The sequence below is a fragment of the Oncorhynchus kisutch genome, linkage group LG22 (genome assembly GCF_002021735.2).
Source record: "Oncorhynchus kisutch isolate 150728-3 linkage group LG22, Okis_V2, whole genome shotgun sequence".
NCBI classification, from domain to species: domain Eukaryota; kingdom Metazoa; phylum Chordata; class Actinopteri; order Salmoniformes; family Salmonidae; genus Oncorhynchus; species Oncorhynchus kisutch.
The window spans coordinates 8,082,532-8,102,300 of record NC_034195.2 but is presented as its reverse complement, the minus strand read 5'-3'; the positions used below and the strand labels follow the sequence as shown (position 1 = coordinate 8,102,300).

The following is a 19,769-nucleotide window of genomic DNA, read 5'->3' as shown; positions in this document are numbered from 1 at the left end:
CTACTATTCTAATGATTATTTGTCTCTTCTTCCTTCTCTCTTCTCTCTAGGTGGTGATGGCTGTGGCTCAGCTATATTTCCACCTGGCACCCAAAGCGGAGGTAGGCGTCATTGCCAAGGCTCTGGTGCGCCTCATGAGGAGTCACAGGTCAGTGTCGCCTTTCTTTCCCATTGTCTTCCCAGAGATGGAGTCATTGTAACCGACGTGTTGCCATGAACTCTCTATACTCAGTACAGCGTAGTCATGCTATATGATGTGAGACAGTGCTCTCTTTCCATTAGAGAAACTCAACACCCTGTTCTAAATTTGTTAGAGAATTCTCTTATCTACTACATTGTCATAACTTCTATGGTTATATTAGTGTCATTCATTTACATAGGTAGGGTTTTAATTTGACCAGTTTCTCACAGCAGCGAAATAATCCTGCAGCAACAGGGAATGGGAATCATTATGTGGATAATAATGAATGTACATTTTTGTAGGGGTTAATCCCTTTTTCAGAGAAAATCAAGTCTGATATTTTAGAGGAAATTACTAACTATAGAAGCCTTGTTAAACCTTGAATAAGCTCCAAGATTGTATTTCACACAACACGGTGATCAAATTAAAATCCCACACCTGTGAATTAGACTTTTTATATTGCTTGAATATTATTAATATAACTCTAATCTAGAGTCCACATGAATGGGGCCATAGACAAGAACAGGCACAAACAGTAAACAATGTCACAAAAAGCAAGGAAATTGTTGACTCTCATCCTGGCTGTCTAGCACCTGCTCTTTAGTTTATTTCTGGTGTTGTGGAGCTGCGTGCACAGTGATGAGGTCATCAGTCAGCAACGAGGAAATGTCACCATGAAATTGCTCAGAGAACAGGTTCAATCCATCTGCCCAGGGATGACTTCAGTATTGTCACCATGTGACGTGACAACAGCTACATCTCATTGTGTGTGTGTGTGTGTGTGTTTGTGTGTGGAGAGGCAGCTGCATGTAATTAATTATATTAATGTTCTCTCTCGCTCCCTGCCCCCCCCTTTCTATCCCCATGTAGTGAAGTGCAATATGTCGTCCTTCAGAATGTGGCAACAATGTCCATCAAGAGAAGGGTGAGTCATAGCTTCAACAATATCTCCAAAGGGTGCAAAAGGGGTATTCAATGGTAAAATTGATTCCAAATTGTTTAGGGGCTGATTGTTTGGAACCGAGGAGGTACTGCATGGGGTCTGCAGCACGATCTAAAATTGTACATGTTATTTGTCTCTGTGTTTCCCAGGGGATGTTTGAGCCCTATCTGAAGAGTTTCTACATCCGCTCCACAGACCCAACCCAGATTAAAGTCCTCAAGGTGACCAAACACGTCTCACATTGACATGCATTCCTTTCGTGTTACAGTATGCTGCAACACGTTGACATTTCAGAACTTTAATTATAGTCTTGATTGTTTTGTCAGCTGGAGGTTTTGACCAATTTGGCCAACGAGACAAATATATCCACCATCCTGAGAGAATTTCAGGTATAGTAAAAATGGTTAAGACTTCTGGTTAGCTTGACTGCCATTTGTGATAAGGATGATCATTTGTTTTGCTTTCCTGTGTGTTTGGATACATTTGTCGCTAGGGGTACATGGCGGTACAGTACACGTCTGTCTACAGTGGGTTAACTTCCTTCCATGTTTTCTCTCTGGCAGACGTACATTAAAAGCAATGATAAGGACTTTGTGGCAGCCACCATCCAGGCCATCGGCCGCTGTGCCACCAACATTGGGGAGGTGAGGGACACCTGTCTCAACGGCCTGGTGCAGCTGCTCTCCAACCGCGATGGTGAGTAGACGTCTTCCCGTTCCGACACGCGTGACATTTTTGCATTATCATTGAGACTTCTTTTATACCCCTCCATAGTTTGGCAATAGTCCAGATGCAGGTCTATTCATGCAACGCAGCCCTCAGGGCCGCAGCACTAGGTCCATACATAGCTGCCACCGTTAATGAACAGCGAGAGTATGTAAGATGTCAGTTAACAGTTAAAAAGGAAAAGAGCACCAAAAAATAAGTGAAAAACAAGTCGATCGACGGTCTTAATAATTCGGCATTCATCCCTGTGATTTTATTTCTTCTTCCTACCGGAAGTATTAACAGTTGAACAGGGGGTTGTTGTTGTTTTTTTCCACTTTGACCATGAAACTAAATCGGATCTTAACACTGTTATACTCATTTCAATCAAATATTTATGATTGTACATTTTCGTAGTCTCAGAGAAAAGGTCAGTCTCTCCATCACCAAGATCTCACGTATCACATCTGTCCAATCATCGACAGGGCTTTCTTACTTGCTGCTAGAAGTATCCCAATCAAGTGTTTGCCTAAAGCATCGCTGAGATAAAGATAAGATAGATAACCCTAAATACAGGACCTCCCCTCTGAATGGGACATCAACACTAAATACGGCTTCCATTCCTTTATGGACATCCTGCCAGTATGGAACAAGCTTCGGGCATTCCCAAAATATGTGGTAATGGTTTGCTTCAATAGGCCCTCATAATCTCCAACACTCCATTCCATTACCCTGAGTGTTAAAGAACGGCATCATATTTTTCCATCCAAATTCCCCACAAGTCAAATAGCTTGTTGATTTCCATTGTAATTGGCATAGGGTTTCCCACTCATCCACAGAAATGACCATGTTACCCTCCCTTTCCCATTTCTCCTTTTATATACACAGTATAGTGTGTTTTCAGATTTGTACTTTAAGAAGTCATTGTATAGTCTGGAGATAGTTTTGCTGCATGTTTCTGATTTATAAGCAGATATAAATATGGCATGTTCTATAGTCTCAGAGTCCTCCACCTTTTATGATTTCATCAAATCGGTGACATATTTTGAGATATTAATGGAAATCTTCACGTTCTAATCCTTGGCTCTCTCTTAATACTTGGAAGCTTTGAAGTGCCCCCTTGTGTACTACATTACAGTAGACTGAGAGGCCTCTTGTTGCCCATCCTTTAAACTGGTTATCTCATATATCTTCTCTCCTCCCACCATATCCATCACTTTAATGTTGTAATTCTGTCTAATCCATTGACTCAGGGGTTCTATAAATAGGGCGAAGAGGAGGGGCGAGGCCAGGCATCCCTGTGTCAAACCCTGGTCTTATACAAACTGGTTTGAGAGGTCACCATTGATTTTAATTCTTGCTAATGGTCTATCATATAATGCCTGAAAGGCTTTAATAATGTCCTAACTGAATAGATAAAGGCCCATCTGACAGGATCAAAAGCCTTCTCAGCATCCAGGCCCAATGCAATGGCTTCTACCTTATTCTTTTGGAAATGTATCATCGTTTGTAATGTTCGTGTAATATTGTACTGAGTGTGTCTGTCAGATAAAGCCTGTCTGGTCTAAGTGAATGAGCTCTGGTAAGATATTTTCTATTTTTCTAGTTAGAATAGATGTGTATAGTTTTAATGCAAATTTAGGACCGAGATCCACCAGGGGATCTCACCTTTCTGAAATGCCCAGTTACAGGCTGCAAGTAAACTTGGGATAATCTATTCTCTAAATGATTCCTACCATTCAGAGGTGAAACCGTCCGTACCCAAGGATTTGTTTGCTTTGGTACCAGTAATAGCTGTATTTAATTCCTCTGTGGTCATTTCTGAGCTTAACATCTCATTCTGTTCTTCAATGATGGTGGGTACTGTAAGATCAGTGAGTAAGAAAATGTGTCTATTTGTAAGTCATTGTCAAAGTGTGATTGGGAGTGTAGGTTTCTGTACAGTATTTCAAAGCTCTCTTGTATCCCTTCTACTTTATGTTGAATTATTTTGATTTGTTCCTTATCTTGTAGACAGTTATATCTGCTTCCCCCATAAGGAAATTAAGCAACCATTTCCCCATAAGGACCTTTTAGCTCAGCCCATTATATTTTCCGCAAATTAGACTTTTTGATTCGATTCTTTTTCTTTCTTTATCTCTCTCATTAACCCACGCAACATACATTTGAATAATTGTCACTAATTGGCCCGGGGGGGGGGGGGGGGGGGGGAGTGCTGAATCATTTGTGGGAGACTGTTGCCCTGTTATTTTTTTGTTATTTAGTTTCATAGACTTACTGCCTACTTCATAGTACCTCTGTTGTAGGAATATACTTTTTATTTTCTTCTTGGAAGTACATTTTCCTCCATTTCATTCTTCATCTTTTAAATTTCTTGTTTCAGCTTGTTTTAACTGAGATTGCAGTTTATTAAGTTTCTCTCGTCTGTTGTTCTTTAAAAGAGATGAGGAGGCGATCATTTCCCACCTCATTACAGCTTTGCATACATCCCAGAGCACAGTCGGTGACACCACACCGTTGTCATTCTGTTCCAAATAGGTTTAAATGTCCAGATTCATTTGTACCTTCATCTGTGGGTTATTCAAAATACTTGAGTTCAAACTCCGGAGAGTCGATCTTGGTCTATTATTCAAACACATAGACATACACTGAGTATACTAAACATTAGGAACACCGTCCTAATATTGAGTTGCACCCCCCCCCCCTCCATGGAGGCTGACCCATGTTGACGCCAACAGTTGTATCTTGTCCTCTGGGTGGTAGAAAATTATTGATACACACAGGAAAATGTTGAGCGTGGAAATACCAGCAGCGTTGCAGATGCAAACTGGTGCGCCTGGCACCTACTACCCGTACCCCGTTCAAAGGCACAGTGCATTCGGAAAGTATTCAGACCCCTTGACCTTTTTCCACATTTTTTTACGTTACAGCCTTATTCTAAAATGGATTCAATTGTATTTCCTCCTGAATCATTATACACACAATACCCCATAATGACAAAGCAAAAACAGATTATTTTTTTTGTGCAAATTTATTAAAAATGAAAACGTAAATATAACATTTACATAAGTATTCAGAACCTTTACGCAGTACTTTGATGAAGCACCTTTGGCAGCGATTACAGCCTTGAGTCTTCTTGGGCATGATGCTACAATTTGGCACACCTGTATTTGGGGAGTTTCTCCCATTCTTCTCTGCAGATCCTCTCAAGCTCTGTCAGGTTGGATGGGGAGCGTCACTGCACAGCTATTTTCAGGTCTCTCAAGAGATGTTTGATCAGGTTCAAGTCCAGACTCTGGCTGGGCCCCTCAAGGACATTCAGAGACTTGTTCCCTAGCCACTCATGTGTTGTCTTGGCTGTGTGCTTAGGGTCGTTGTCCTGTTGGAAGGTGAACCTTCGCCCCCAGTCTGAGAATCGATAAGGTGCATTTTGGCGAACTCCAAGCAAGCTGTCATGTGCCTTTTACTGAGGAGTGGCTTTCGTCTGGCCATTCTACCATAAAGGCCTGATTGGTGGAGTGCTGCAGAGATAGTTGTCCATCTGGAAGGTTCTCCCATCTCCACAGAAAACCTCTGGATCTCTGTCAGAGTGACCATCGGGTTCTTGGTCACCTCCCTGACCAAGGCCCTTCTCCCCCGATTGCTCAGTTTGGCCGGGCGCCCAGCTCTCGGAAGAGTCTTGGTGGTTCCAAACTTCTTCCATTTACAAATGATGGAGGACACTGTGTTCTTGTCTTGCAGACATTTTTTTGGTACCATTCCCCAGATCTGTGTCTCGACTCAATTCTGTCTCTGAGCTCTATGGACAATTCCTTCGACCTCATGGCTTGGTTGTTGCTCTAACATGCACTGTCAACTGTGGGACCTTATAGAGACAGGTGTGTGCCTTTCCAAATCATGTCCAATCAATTCAATTTACCACAGGTGGACTCCAAGTTGTAGAAACATCTAAATACTTATGTAAACAAGGTATTTTTTTATTGAAAATGTTCCTATATCATATTCCTCAATTATGTGCCTATCTTTACTAAAGGTAAAGATATAGTGAATCCTATTGTAAACTGAAGAAAAGGGGAAGAAAAGCAAGTACAGTCACGGCTGGTAAACATCTTTTTTAAGTATTGATTTTCTTACAAATGGGTTTTGGCTGTTTTGGGGTCATTCCTGTTGAGTCAAGTTTTGGGTTTGAACGTACATTCATGTCGCCTCCACATATCAGGATTCCCTGTGCTTCAGCTGACATCATATCAAACATTTCCTCTCAACGACCCATGTGATATAACAAAAGTTCAATGAAGGTTGTGAAATATCAGCATGAACATGTGTCGGTTGCAGAGTTAGTAGTGGCCGAGTCGGTGGTGGTGATTAAGAAGCTGTTGCAGATGCAGCCCGAGCAGCACAGTGACATCATCAAGCACATGGCCAAACTCACCGACAACATCCAGGTACGTGGACGTAGGCCTCTGATCTTAACTTTGACCCCATAGTGTAACTACATGAGGTGCTCTTTTTCTTGTCATAATTAATGTTTTTTTAAAGCATATTTGTCCCCAAACCTTCACAACAATCCTGCTTGGTTGTGCTGTCAGTTTTTTTGAGTAAGCAACAAATAGGCACTTTTTTTGAAAAAATGAAATGTTAATTGTATTGTGTTACAATTGTATTGTATTATGATTGTATTTCAGGAATTGCAACATATGACCGAGAGCCAGAGCTATCTCTTCCAGTTTCTCCACTTGACCCAGCCTGTTTGCATGCCCAATGTTCATGCGCTGTCTGCCTACACAGGTGCCCATGGCACGGGCCAGTATCCTGTGGTTGATCGGCGAGTACTGCGAGCACGTTCCCAAGATCGCTCCGGATGTCCTGAGGAAGATGGCCAAGACCTTCACCAACGAGGAAGACATCGTCAAGCTGCAGATCATCAACCTGGCTGCCAAACTCTACCTGACCAACTCCAAACAGGTGATGCAGTTATAATGCATTTAGGACTTGTGATGAGCATGTATGACCCCGTTATAATGTGTTATAACCATCTCCTGGCTGACAAACTCTACCTGGCCAACTCCAAACAAGTGCCAGCATCTACACTGAATAAAAATATAAACACAACATGCAAAATGTTTCATGAGGTGAAATGAAAGATCCTAGAAATGTTCTATACGTGTACAAAGCTTAAATCTCTCAAATGTTGTCCACAAATTTGTTTACATCTCTGTTAGTGAGCATTTCTCTTTTGCCAAGATAATCCATCCACATGACAGGTGTGGCATATCAAGGAGTTGATTAAACAGCATGATCATTACACAGGTGCACCTTGTGCTGGGGACAATAAAAGGCCACTCTAAAATGTGCAGTTTTGTCACACAACACAATACCACAGATGTCTCAAGTTTTGAGGGAGCGTGCAATTGGCATGCTGACTGCAGGAATGTCCAACAGAGCTTTTTGTCAGAGAATTGAATGTTAATTTCTCTACCATAAGCTGCCTCCCACGTCGTTTAAGAGAATTTGGCAGGACGTCCAACCAGCCTCGCAACCGCAGACCACGTGTATGGTGTTGTGTGGGCAAGCGGTTTGCTGATGTCAACATTGAGGGCCCCATGATAGGGTTATGGTATGTGCCAGCATAAGCAACGGAAAACGAACACAATTGCATTTTATCGATGGCAATTTGAATGCACAGAGATATCTTGAGGCCCATTCTCGTGCCATTCAGCTGCCGCCATCACCTCATGTTTCAGCAAATGAGAATAAGACAGACACAGCACTAGGCTATATTTTCCATTTGTCTTTATTCCCCCTTCTATCCCATGGTTCTCTAGGGAACAGCTGGTACAGCAGCTTGTATTTGTAAAGCCTTTACCAAAACACTTTAGTATGGCCACGTCCTTTAGCTCCCCAGCTTCGCAGCAGTGTCTTGTATTAAACCCTTTCCCAAGATGGCAGAGAAGCAAGTAATGTTGTTCTCATTTTACTGCACAAGCAGGCTTACTCCCTTTTTGGATAAAAACACTTCCATCTCACCATTAAAGCATATTTTCCATAGGTAGGGAGTGATTTAGACTTCCAGCATGATTCATTATGGTACAGCCAAGGCTCTTGTACAGTCGTTACAATGTCTATGGGACTTCCACCAATGATCCACTGGTATGATACAGTCATCCCTATGGCACTGTCCACAGTGTTGAAATATCTCTCTCTCTGTGTCTCTCTCTCTCTGTGTCTCTAGCACCAAGCTGTCACCTTCCTCCAGTTGAAAGTAACATTCTCTCTCTTTTCCTCTCCTCCCACACTCCCTCCTCCCTTGTTCGTCTCCTCCCTCAGACAAAACTGCTCACTCAGTACGTGCTGAACCTGGCCAAGTACGACCAGAACTATGACATTCGCGACCGGGCACGCTTCATCCGCCAGCTCATCGTGCCCACTGACAAGAGTGGTGCCCTCAGCAAGTATGCCAAGAAGCTGTTCCTGGCCCTTAAGCCTGCGCCCGTCCTCGAATCTCCATTTAAAGGTGTCTTTCATCAGATGTTTTTTTTACTAGCCTGGTCCCAGATCAGTTTGTGCTCTACTGCCAACGTCTATGGCGATAATGACCGCAGAGTTGGCAAGATGGCACAACCAGATCTGAGACCAGGGACTCAGATCTGAGTCTCTTACTATTTCTGCTTCTGTTTTGTGTTGTCAGACATGAGCCTTTTAAAATAAATTGTAAGTGAACATGGTCCTAACCACAATTCATACCATAGAGGTACAATATAGTAATGTTTTATGTAATTATGTGGATCTTACTGTCTTTTTTTCTCTGTGTTTTCCAGATCGAGACCACTTCCAGCTGGGCTCGTTGTCCCACCTACTGAATGCCAAGGCCGGCGGCTACCAGGTGCTGCCTGACTGGCCCGAGGCCGCCCCAGACCCCTCTGTGCGCAACGTGGAGGTGAAGGAGTCTGTGCGTGCAGTGGAAACAGTAACAGCCAGAGACAGGGGGCCTCTAGGGGCACCCCAAAACCCGAGGGGGGCCCGAGGGGCGCTCCTCTAGTTGGGCAATGCATTGGAGGGGGCGCAGCACCACCACCAAATTGCAGTAGCACCCAGACACTGACATATAACACTGACTTCATTAATCATGACCACCTGCCAGTCATTCACTGGTCACTCACTGTTCATTAGCATAACGTCATCCACGTATGCACTACGCACATCCCTATTGTCTCCCATGCATTGTCAATGGGATGCTGCTTCCGCATATACTGCCAGTGGTGCCAGAATGTGTCCTGAAAAGGTTAAATCTGTTTTAGTCAAGTTCAAGGACCCAGGTGCTTGAACTGTATGGTTGCCATATTATCTGCCCAGTAAACATGATTATGTAACAGCTAATAACGTAACAGAATGAATCTGAAATTGACTGGGCAACAGGAATGACCTGTCCCAGTGTGAACTCCGATCAACTGGTAACAGAGTGGAATATTGTTATGCTAATGGCAGCTGAGGTTAGTTAGCTATCACACCTGAGCACACACTAGTGAAATTGGGAAATCCCTGTCAGGTGTCCGCTAGTAAACTCTAGCTGGCCTAGCTGTGGCCTACTTGCCAAGTTTATCCAATACCATGCTACCCATTAGACCCCTTGCTCCTCTGGCCTCTATAGGGTAACAAACACTCAATCACCCACACCCCCACCCTCTTTGGTGATATCTCACCTGCTTGAGCCAATGGCACATGGCATAAGGGGGTGGAAGGGTACCTTCCAGCAATGCAGCTCAGCTTGGAACACACAGAAAAGAGGGAAAACAGGGTCTTATTCATTTTACAACGGAAAACGATAATAAGCGTTTATTGAACAACTCCAAGTAGTTTTCTTCTGTTTGATGCCTAATGAAAACAACCCAGCAAATGTACTGTTACTAAAACACACCACACAGACTCAAATAACCGCCATGCAGTAATGTCTCACCTAAACACCTCTAATTACCCAAACCACAGAGGCTCCCATTTTTTCCACATTATCATTCCATGTGCCATCGGTTCATTTTCAACGATATGTGCCAAAGGCTGACATCAAATCAATATCCTTAAGTCTCGCTCCTTACGTCCAAATCCGCCTACAGAAACCTTTAAAACAATGTTTTTGTTGCGCTGGAGGAGGGACTTGAATTCTTGATTTGGTTTGCTTGTTCCATTGGTTTATCGTTGCTCCGTGAACTGTTTGTTTGTTTTAACAATGTCTTTTCATTCCCCATGATTCTGCATGAATGTGTCATTCATGACCAAAGCAGATTTCCAGACTAGTTCACATGTGGATTTGTATCTGGTAACTTTTGACCCCATGACCTCTCTCTCTGCCCTCGGTCCGCAGATAGAGGAGGTCATAACCAGCAGTGAGGGGCGGATCGGCTTGCTTGGAGACACGCGAGAGGTGCCTCCCGTTTGAGAGTGCAGTGTATTTCTGTTGACTGCCCTACTCTCTCTCTAATTTCTCTGTACCACTCAAACAGGGCACTTCAGTGACTTAAAGAGAGAGTTCATCCAAATGACTAATTCCAGACACTTGAAGGGGTAGTTTGCCCAAATAACTAGTTGATCTTATCGTATGGATAGTCTAGCTACACTAGAAAAAAAGGTGCTAAGTAGAACCATCTCGGGGTTTTTGATTTGTCCCCATAGGGGATCCCTATTTGGTGCTGGGTAGAACCCTTTGCAGAGGATTCTATCCAGTGGTGGAAAAAGTACCCAATTATCATACTTGAGTGAAAGTAAAAATACCTTTGTCGTGTCATGACTATCATTAATGTGTTTGACTGTTATTTTATAAAATAATTACATACCACGTTCAATTATTACGCAATTAAATTAATCATATAACAATTCATTAAGTAGTAATCTGGGGCACCACGGTAAAAGTTATTTAACAAGTTACTATCTCCTGACTAAACTCTAAAGATATCAATATCTCTTACATCAGTCACAGTCAATATTCTTGGATATCTGCATGAACCCTAGCATAAATGATGAATCAGCGATATACAAATTGGCGTAATTATTTATTTACTAACTAACTAAATAATCATACAGAAATACATAAACACACAGTATAGTTATTGTTTACTAACACAATGCAATGAAAGGTCCCTAGTGGACTAAACCGATATGACGGCTTGTTACACAAAATGGCGGATTCAAAAGAGAAAGGGAAAAACAAAGTAATTCCACAATTGTACATACAGTTGAATAATACTTAAACAGCTGCAGACTGAATGTTCCTGTGTTGTCGTCTTCTTCTTCTTCTTCGAGAGAGAGGGAGTTTCTAACCATTTCGTATCTTTCAGCTCACGCTGTCAGTCACGCTGGTCTAATGTAGAGTCTAACCATTTTACACGCCTGTAGCAACCCAGAAATGTACTATATCTAGAGATTTAAATTCCTACCATTTCAACGTGCAGCCACGCTCCACGTTTTTCTGGTCTCATAGAGTCTAACCATTTGTGACGTCCGGTTCAACACCGTCCACCTGCTTGGTCTGATACAGTGGGGCAAAAAAGTATTTAGTCAGCCACCAATTGTGCAAGTTCTCCCACTTAAAAAGATGAGAGGCCTGTAATTTTCCTCATAGGTACACTTCAACTATGACAGACCAAATTAGAAGAAAAAAAATCCAGAAAATCACATTGTAGGATTTTTTATTTATTTATTTGCAAATGATGGTGGAAAATAAGTATTTGGTCACCTACAAACAAGCAAGATTTCTGGCTCCCACAGACCTGTAACTTCTTCTTTAAGAGGCTCCTCTGTCCTCCACTCGTTACCTGTATTAATGGCACCTGTTTGAAATTGTTATCAGTATAAAAGACACCTGTCCACACACTCAAACAGTCACACTCCAAACTCCACTATGGCCAAGACCAAAGAGCTGTCAAAGGACACCAGAAACAAAATTGTAGACATGCACCAGGCTGGGAAGACTGAATCTGCAATAGGTAAGCAGCTTGGTTTGAAGAAATCAACTGTGGGAGCAATTATTAGGAAATGGAAGACATACAAGACCACTGATAATCTCCCTCGATCTGGGGCTCCACGGAAGATCTCACCCCGTGGGGTCAAAATTATCACGGTGAGCAAAAATCCCAGAACCACACGGGGGACCTAGTGAATGACCTGCAGAGAGCTGGGACCAAAGTAACAAAGCCTACCATCAGTAACACACTACGCCGCCAGGGACTCAAATCCTGCAGTGCCAGACGTGTCCCCCTGCTTAAGCCAGTACATGTCCAGGCCCGTCTGAAGTTTGCTAGAGAGCATTTGGATGATCCAGAAGAAGACTGGGAGAATGTCATATGGTCAGATGAAACCAAAATTGAACTTTTTGGTAAAAACTCAACTCGTCGTGTTTGAAGGACATAGAATGCTGAGTTGCATCCAAAGAACACCATACCTACTGTGAAGCATGAGGGTGGAAACATCATGCTTTGGGGCTGTTTTTCTGCAAAGGGACCAGGACGACTGATCCGTGTAAAGGAAAGAATGAATGGGGCCATGTATTGTGAGATTTTGAGTGAAAACCTCCTTCCATCAGCAAGGGCATTGAAGATGAAACATGGATGGGTCTTTCAGCATGACAATGATCCCAAACACACCGCCCGGGCCACAAAGGAGTGGCTTCATAAGAAGCATTTCAAGGTCCTGGAGTGGCCTAGCCAGTCTCCAGATCTCAACCCCATAGAATATCTTTGGAGGGAGTTGAAAGTCTGTGTTGCCCAGCAACAGCCCCAAAACATCACTGCTCTAGAGGAGATCTGCATGGAGGAATGGGCCAAAATACCAGCAACAGTGTGTGAAAACCTTGTGAAGACTTACAGAAAACATTTGACCTTTGTCATTGCCAACAAAGGGTATATAACAAAGTATTGAGATAAACTTTTGTTATTGAGCAAATACTTATTTTCCACCATAATTTGCAAATAAATTCATTAAAAATCCTACAATGTGATTTTCTGGATTTTTTTCTCATTTTGTTTGTCATAGTTGAAGTGGACCTATGATGACAATTACAGGCCTCTCTCATCTTTTTAAGTGGGAGAACTTGCACAATTGGTGGTGAACGAAATACTTTTTTGCCCCACTGTATGTTAATTCTTCACGAGGGGTTTTATGTACTCTGGCAAAGGGGGCGTTCCATGACGCCGACATAATGTCTTTGCCCACGTGGGTGTGGTCACTGACTGGTTAAGACTTTATGTGAAAAACAATTTTTTTCATTTAGAAGGCTAACATCATTATTCTTTAAATACCCACAGACCATTCCCAATGTTTGGATTACAGAAATATTGTTAATTATCCAGCCTTTTTGATCTCCTTGAAATAAAAGGTTTCATTCCCCTCAATCCTGTTTCTACAAGGTATTTACGAGCGTCATAAAATGGCCAACGTCACCCCTCTCCCCCTCTGCGGGAGAGAGATGGCGCTGTAGAGCGGACCCACAGTAACCTGATCCTTCGATCCTCACAGGAGAGTAGAAAATGCCTCAAGTAAAAGTGAAATTCACCTAGTAAAATACTGTAATTATGAAAAATATATAAACGCAACATGTAAATGCAATAAAAGGCCACTCTAATGTGCAGTTTTGTCACACAACACAATGCCACAGATTGCAATTGGCAGTACGTCCAACCAGCCGCTCAACAGGAGACCATGTGTATTGCGTTGTGTGGGGAACCAGTTTGCTAATGTCAACATTTTGAACAAAGTGCCCCATGGTGGCGGTGGGGTAGGCATAAGCTATAGAAACTAAAATAATTGCGTTTTATCAATGGCAACTTGAATGCACAGAAATACCATGATGAGATCCTGAGGCCCATTGTGAGGCACATTTCTTTTAAGGTGTTTGTGAACAAAAGATGCATATCTGTATTCCCAGTCATGTGAAATCCATAGATTAGGGTCTAATGAATTTATTTCAATTGAATGATTTCCTTTATATGAACTGTAACTCAGTCGAATTCTGGAATTGTTGCATGATACGTTTATATTTTTATTTGGTTATCTATTTAGCAGTCATATGGCTTGGGGGTAGAAGCTGTTCAGGGTCCTGTTGGTTCCAGACTTGTTGCATTGTTAACGCTTGCCGTGCGGTAGCAGAGTGTAGTCTTTGACAATTTTTAGGGATTTCCTCTGACACCACCTGTTATTGAGGTCCTAGATGGCAGGGAGCTTGGCCCCAGTGATGTACTGGGTCATATGCACTACCCTCTGTAGCCCCTTGTGGTCAAAGCCAAGCAGTTGCCATACCAAGCGGTGTTGCAGCCAGTCAAGATGCTCTCAGTAATGCAGCTATAGAATCTTTTTTTATTTACCCCTTTTTCTCCCCAATTTATTGGTATCCAATTGGTAGTTACAGTCTTGCCCCATCGCTGCAACTCCCGTACGGACTTGGGTGAGGCGACGGTCAAGAGTCGTGCGTCCTCCGAAACACGACCCAGCCAAGCTGCACTGTTTCTTGACAAAATGCCCGCTTAACCCGGAAGCCAGCCGCACCAATGTGTCGGAGGAATCATCGTACACCGGGCGACCGTGTCAGCGTGCATGCGCCCGGCCCGCCACAGGAGTCTCTAGAGCGCGATGGGACAAGGATATCTCGGCCGGCCAAACCCAAGGTATTGTTGTGCCCTCTTCACAACTGTGTTGGTTTGTGTGGACCATGATAGATTGTTAGTGATGTGGACACCGAGGAACTTGTCCATCCCCAGTCCATGATCAGCTCCTTTGTCTTGCTTCCGTTGAGGGAGAGGTTGTTGTCCAGGCACCACACTGCCGGGTCTCTGACCTCCTCCTTATAGACTGTCTCACCGTCGTCGGTGATCAGGCCTACCACTGTCTTGTCGTCAGCAAACTTAATTATGGTTTTGGAGTTGTGTGCGGCAACGCAGTTGTGGGTGAACAGGGAGTACAGGGAGGACTAAGCATGCACCCTTGAGGGGCCAGATGTTAAAGGTTCAGCATGGCGAATGTGATGGTCCAGGTTGCAGAGGGAGGTGTTCAGTCCCAGGGTCCTTAGCTTAGGGATGAGCTTGGAGGGCCCTATGGTGTTGAATGTTGAGCTGTAGTCAATGAACAGTATTCTCACAAGGTGTTCCTCTGGTACAGGTGGGAGAGGGCAGTGTGGAGTGCAATAGAGTTTGTGTCATCTGTGGTATGCGAATTGGAGTGGGTCCAGGGTGTATGGGATAATGGTGTTGATGTGAGCCATGACCAGCCTTTCAAAGCATTTCATGGCTACATACAGTGCCTTGCGAAAGTATTCGGCCCCCTTGAACTTTGCGACCTTTTGCCACATTTCAGGCTTCAAACATAAAGATATAAAACTGAATTTTTTTGTGAAGAATCAACAATAAGTGGGACACAATCATGAAGTGGAACGACATTTATTGGATATTTCAAACTATTTTAACAAATCAAAAACTGAAAAATTGGGCGTGCAAAATTATTCAGCCCCCTTAAGTTAATACTTTGTAGCGCCACCTTTTGCTGCGATTACAGCTGTAAGTCGCTTGGGGTATGTCTCTATCAGTTTTGCACATCGAGAGCCTGACATTTTTTCCCATTCCTCCTTGCAAAACAGCTCGAGCTCAGTGAGGTTGGATGGAGAGCATTTGTGAACAGCAGTTTTCAGTTCTTTCCACAGATTCTCGATTGGATTCAGGTCTGGACTTTGACTTGGCCATTCTAACACCTGGATATGTTTATTTTTGAACCATTCCATTGTAGATTTTGCTTTGTTTTGGATCATTGTCTTGTTGGAAGACAAATCTCCGTCCCAGTCTCAGGTCTTATGCAGACTCCATCAGGTTTTCTTCCAGAATGGTCCTGTATTTGGCTCCATCCATCTTCCCATCAATTTTAACCATCTTCCCTGTCCCTGCTGAAGAAAAGCAGGCCCAAACCATGATGCTGCCACCACCATGTTTGACAGTGGGGATGGTGTGTTCAGGATGATGAACTGTGTTGCTTTTACGCCAAACATAACGTTTTGCATTGTTGCCAAAATGTTCAATTTTGGTTTCATCTGACCAGAGCACCTTCTTCCACATGTTTGGTGTGTCTCCCAGGTGGCTTGTGGCAAACTTTAAACGACACTTTTTATGGATATCTTTAAGAAATGGCTTTCTTCTTGCCACTCTTCCATAAAGGCCAGATTTGTGCAATATACGACTGATTGTTGTCCTATGGACAGAGTCTCCCACCTCAGCTGTAGATCTCTGCAGTTCATCCAGAGTGATCATGGGCCTCTTGGCTGTATCTCTGATCAGTCTTCTCCTTGTATGAGCTGAAAGTTTAGAAGGCCAGGTCTTGGTAGATTTTCAGTGGTCTGATACTCCTTCCATTTCAATATTATCGCTTACACAGTGCTCCTTGGGATGTTTAAAGCTTGGGAAATCTTTTTGTATCCAAATCCGGCTTTAAACTTCTTCACAACAGTATCTCGGACCTGCCTGGTGTGTTCCTTGTTCTTCATGATGCTCTCTGCGCTTTAAACGGGCCTCTGAGACTCTCACAGTGCAGGTGCATTTATACGGAGACTTGATTACACACAGGTGGATTGTATTCATCATCATTAGTCATTTAGGTCAACATTGGATCATTCAGAGATCCTCACTGAACTTCTGGAGAGAGTTTGCTGCACTGAAAGTAAAGGGGCTGAATAATTTTGCACGCCCAATTTTTCAGTTTTTGATTTGTTAAAAAAGTTTGAAATATCCAATAAATGTCGTTCCACTTAATGATTGTGTCCCACTTGTTGTTGATTCTTCACAACAAAATACAGTTTTATATCTTTATGTTTGAAGCCTGAAATGTGGAAGCCTGAAAAGTTCAAGGGGGCCGAATACTTTCGCAAGGCACTGTATGTGAGTGCTACGGGGGGATAGTCATTTAGACAGGTTACCTTGGCACAGGGACTGCTTGAAACATTTAGGTATTACAGGATGTGTCAGGGAGAGGTTGGAAATGTCAGTGAAGACACTTGCCAGCGGATGCTCTTACCCGTCCTAGTAATCTGTCTGGCCCTGCGGCCTTGTGAATGTTAACCTGTTTACATCGGCTACGGAGAGTGTGGTCAAACAGTCGTCCGGAATAGCAGTTACTCTCATGCATGGTTCAGTGTTGCTTGCCTTGAAGCAAGCATAGAAGGTATTTAGCTCGTCTGGTAGGCTCACATCACTTGGCAGCTCGCGGCTGGGTTCCCTGTTGTAATCTGTAATAGTTTGCAAGCCCTGCAACATCCAACGAGTATCAGAGCCAGTGTAGTAGGATGCGATCTTAGGCCTGTATTGACGCTTTGTCTGTTTGATTGCTCGTCAAAGGTCAGAGCAGGAGCCATCAAACAGGCAGGGCGTCAATACAGGACTAAGATCAAATCCTACTACTCCGGCTCTACGTCTATGTCGGATTAATGTCCCGTTCCTTGAAAGTGGCAGCTCTGGCCTTTAGGTCAGTGCGGATGTTGCCTGTAATCCATTGCTTCTGGTTGGGATATGTACGCACTGTCACTGTGGGGATGATGTCATCAATGTACTTTATTAATGAAGCCGGTGACTGATGTGGTAAACACCTCAATGCCATCGGATGAATTCCGGAAAATATTCAAGTCTGTGCTAGGGAAACAGTCCTGTAGCTTAGCATCCGCTTCATTGGACAACTTCTGTGTTGCCTGAGTCAACGGTACTTTCTGTTTGAGTGTTTGCTTGTAAGGAATCAGGAGGATGGAGATATAGTTAGATTTGCCAAATGGAGGCAGAGGAAGAGCTTTGTATTTGTTTCTGTGTGTGGAGTAAAGGTGATCTAGATTTCTTTCTCCTGTAGTTGCACAGGTGACATGCGGGTAGAAATTTGATAAAACAGATTTCAGTTTCCCTGCGTAAAAAAAAACCGCTACAAGGGGCGCTGCCTCTGGATGAGCATGTTCTTGTTTGCTTATGGCCCTATACAGCTCGTTGAGAGCGGTCTTAGTGCATTGGTTTGTGGTGGTAAATAGACAGCTACGAAAAATATAGATGAAAATGATTGGTAAATAGTATGGTCTACAGTTTTTAATTAAGTATTCCAACTCCGCTGAGCAGTACTGCAGGATGTAAATATTAAAGATCGCACACCAGCTGTGGCACCATATTAAAAAAGATTGGTGTTGGATGTCAAAGTGCCGATTGGTTTAGATGGGAAGTCACTTATTACTTAGCGGAGCCTATAAAGGATGGTAAATTGCTACAGGTATTCTATGAACGTATTTCAAGAATTAATGCTATAGAAGTCCAAGTCAGCTCTGTCTCTTATAGCTATTTATATAAAGAGAAAGTTTCAGTTTTGAAATGGACCGTAGCTAGCTGGATAGTTAGGCTACTGGTCTCTAATTTTAGTAACTTTAATTGGACTTGTGTTAGTGGTACAGTTTGTGTATTTTGCGTGTGAACTGCTGTGTTTGACTCTTTCTTGTTGTGCGGTGTGTGCCAACCTTGTTTCCAATCCAAAATCTGCCTCTCTCGATCTTCTATGTTCCTCTCCTCATGTATTCCTCCATTCAACCCCTGCTGGATTCATTCAATCAAGGTTGCACTACCATAGTGAGGTTCAATAAGCAAACAACACCTCATGCTTTACCATTGATGTATAGTCTTAGATATTGGATGTACCGTAATGATTATGATAACCATAAGTAATTGTGAATTTGTTAACTTGAACTGTATTAAGTTATTTAATAACTTGGTTAAAGTAAGTTAACAAATTGCTAGTTGAAGTAATTTCAAGTTGTTGAAGTAATGTTTAAAGTACTTTGGTAATGTTGTTTAATGAATGCTTTATTGTGGTTAAATAATATTTTTTTAAAGAGAGTAAGATAAGGCCTTGTAGTAGCAATCGCTTAGAAGTGAAAACTGTTTTTGAACATCTACAGTATTGAGTAAGTGCATCTTGAATCCGTCTGTTCCTTTTTGCCTTGTTTTTTTATACCTCTTTCAAGACTTTTCTTCCTTTTTGTCATCTCACTTCCATCCGAATCTTTTTCTTTCTTCCGTCCTGCCAGGTTATTACGCTGCTTGAAAGAGTCACAACTTTAACCAGCGTGAGTCAGTCAGTGGCAAAGAGCTTGCCTCTTTGAGCCCCCCCCCCCCTCCTTCCCCAAAGCGCCAAAGTGCTTTTTGACACCCCGGGCCTACCGTAGCTGCTGTTCTGTGCCTAGCTAACTCAGAAAAACTACCCAGCTCAGCAACCTCCTCTGCCTCTACCATTAAAGAGTCGATTCCTTCAGAAGAGTTGACGGTCCTCGCACTTGTTGAAACTTCTATTCTTCTTACTTTTTGTGGTTGTTGTTGTTGTTTTTTGCATGTGAGATAAACAACTAACATACCGTATCAGTAAGAATAGAAAAGAATACACCCTGGTTAATACAATACATTTTAATGTTGTTACATTTTTCAGTGCCAGGACATTGACTACTCCTGGAGGACATCTCACCTTTATTGGAACAACTCCCTTTAAAAAATTGAAATCAAACACTATTACCAAACTGGCCATGAAGGCATCACCTTGGTGCTGCCACCTAGCTGTGGAAAACGATAAATACAAGTTAAACATGTTATACAGTACATGTTATGACAATTGTGTAAACTAAAGCTTCCCGGGACTGTACCATAATGGATGCCCATTATGGCTGGTTGGTTTGTTTCACAGGGTCGGCCCCAGGGGGAAGCAGTCATGGCCATGCTGCGTCTTCGATCCTTGGCTGCATCCGAAATGGCACCCCATTCCCCTATAGCGCGCTACTTTTGACCTGAGCCCTATGCGGGCCCTGGTCAAAAGTATTGCATTAGGGAATACGGTGGCATTTCGGATGAACCCCTCTTCTCTGCTTCCATTGAAATGCTTCGGACGTGGTGGTGACATGGCTGACTCTTTGAC

At 43.0% G+C, this 19,769-nt stretch overlaps 1 protein-coding gene across 14 annotated transcripts in view; it reads left to right on the top strand.

Moving 5' to 3' along the window:
• ap3b2 (adaptor related protein complex 3 subunit beta 2) overlaps window positions 1-19,769 on the top strand; it is a 100,919-nt gene that overhangs the window by 61,226 nt on the left and 19,924 nt on the right. For 5 of the 14 annotated variants that reach the window (XM_031801521.1, XM_031801516.1, XM_031801511.1 and 2 more), the window contains exons 9-18: window positions 51-148; window positions 1,052-1,106; window positions 1,274-1,345; window positions 1,451-1,513; window positions 1,688-1,820; window positions 6,165-6,274; window positions 6,618-6,794; window positions 8,157-8,343; window positions 8,648-8,766; window positions 18,895-18,933. In XM_031801521.1, the coding sequence (XP_031657381.1) occupies window positions 51-148; window positions 1,052-1,106; window positions 1,274-1,345; window positions 1,451-1,513; window positions 1,688-1,820; window positions 6,165-6,274; window positions 6,618-6,794; window positions 8,157-8,343; window positions 8,648-8,766; window positions 18,895-18,933 (1,053 nt within the window). Of the gene's footprint in view, window positions 1-50; window positions 149-1,051; window positions 1,107-1,273; window positions 1,346-1,450; window positions 1,514-1,687; window positions 1,821-6,164; window positions 6,275-6,617; window positions 6,795-8,156; window positions 8,344-8,647; window positions 8,779-18,894; window positions 18,934-19,769 lie in introns of all 14 variants that reach the window. The other 9 variants (XM_020456497.2, XM_020456494.2, XM_031801520.1 and 6 more) reach the window with 2 other exon arrangements.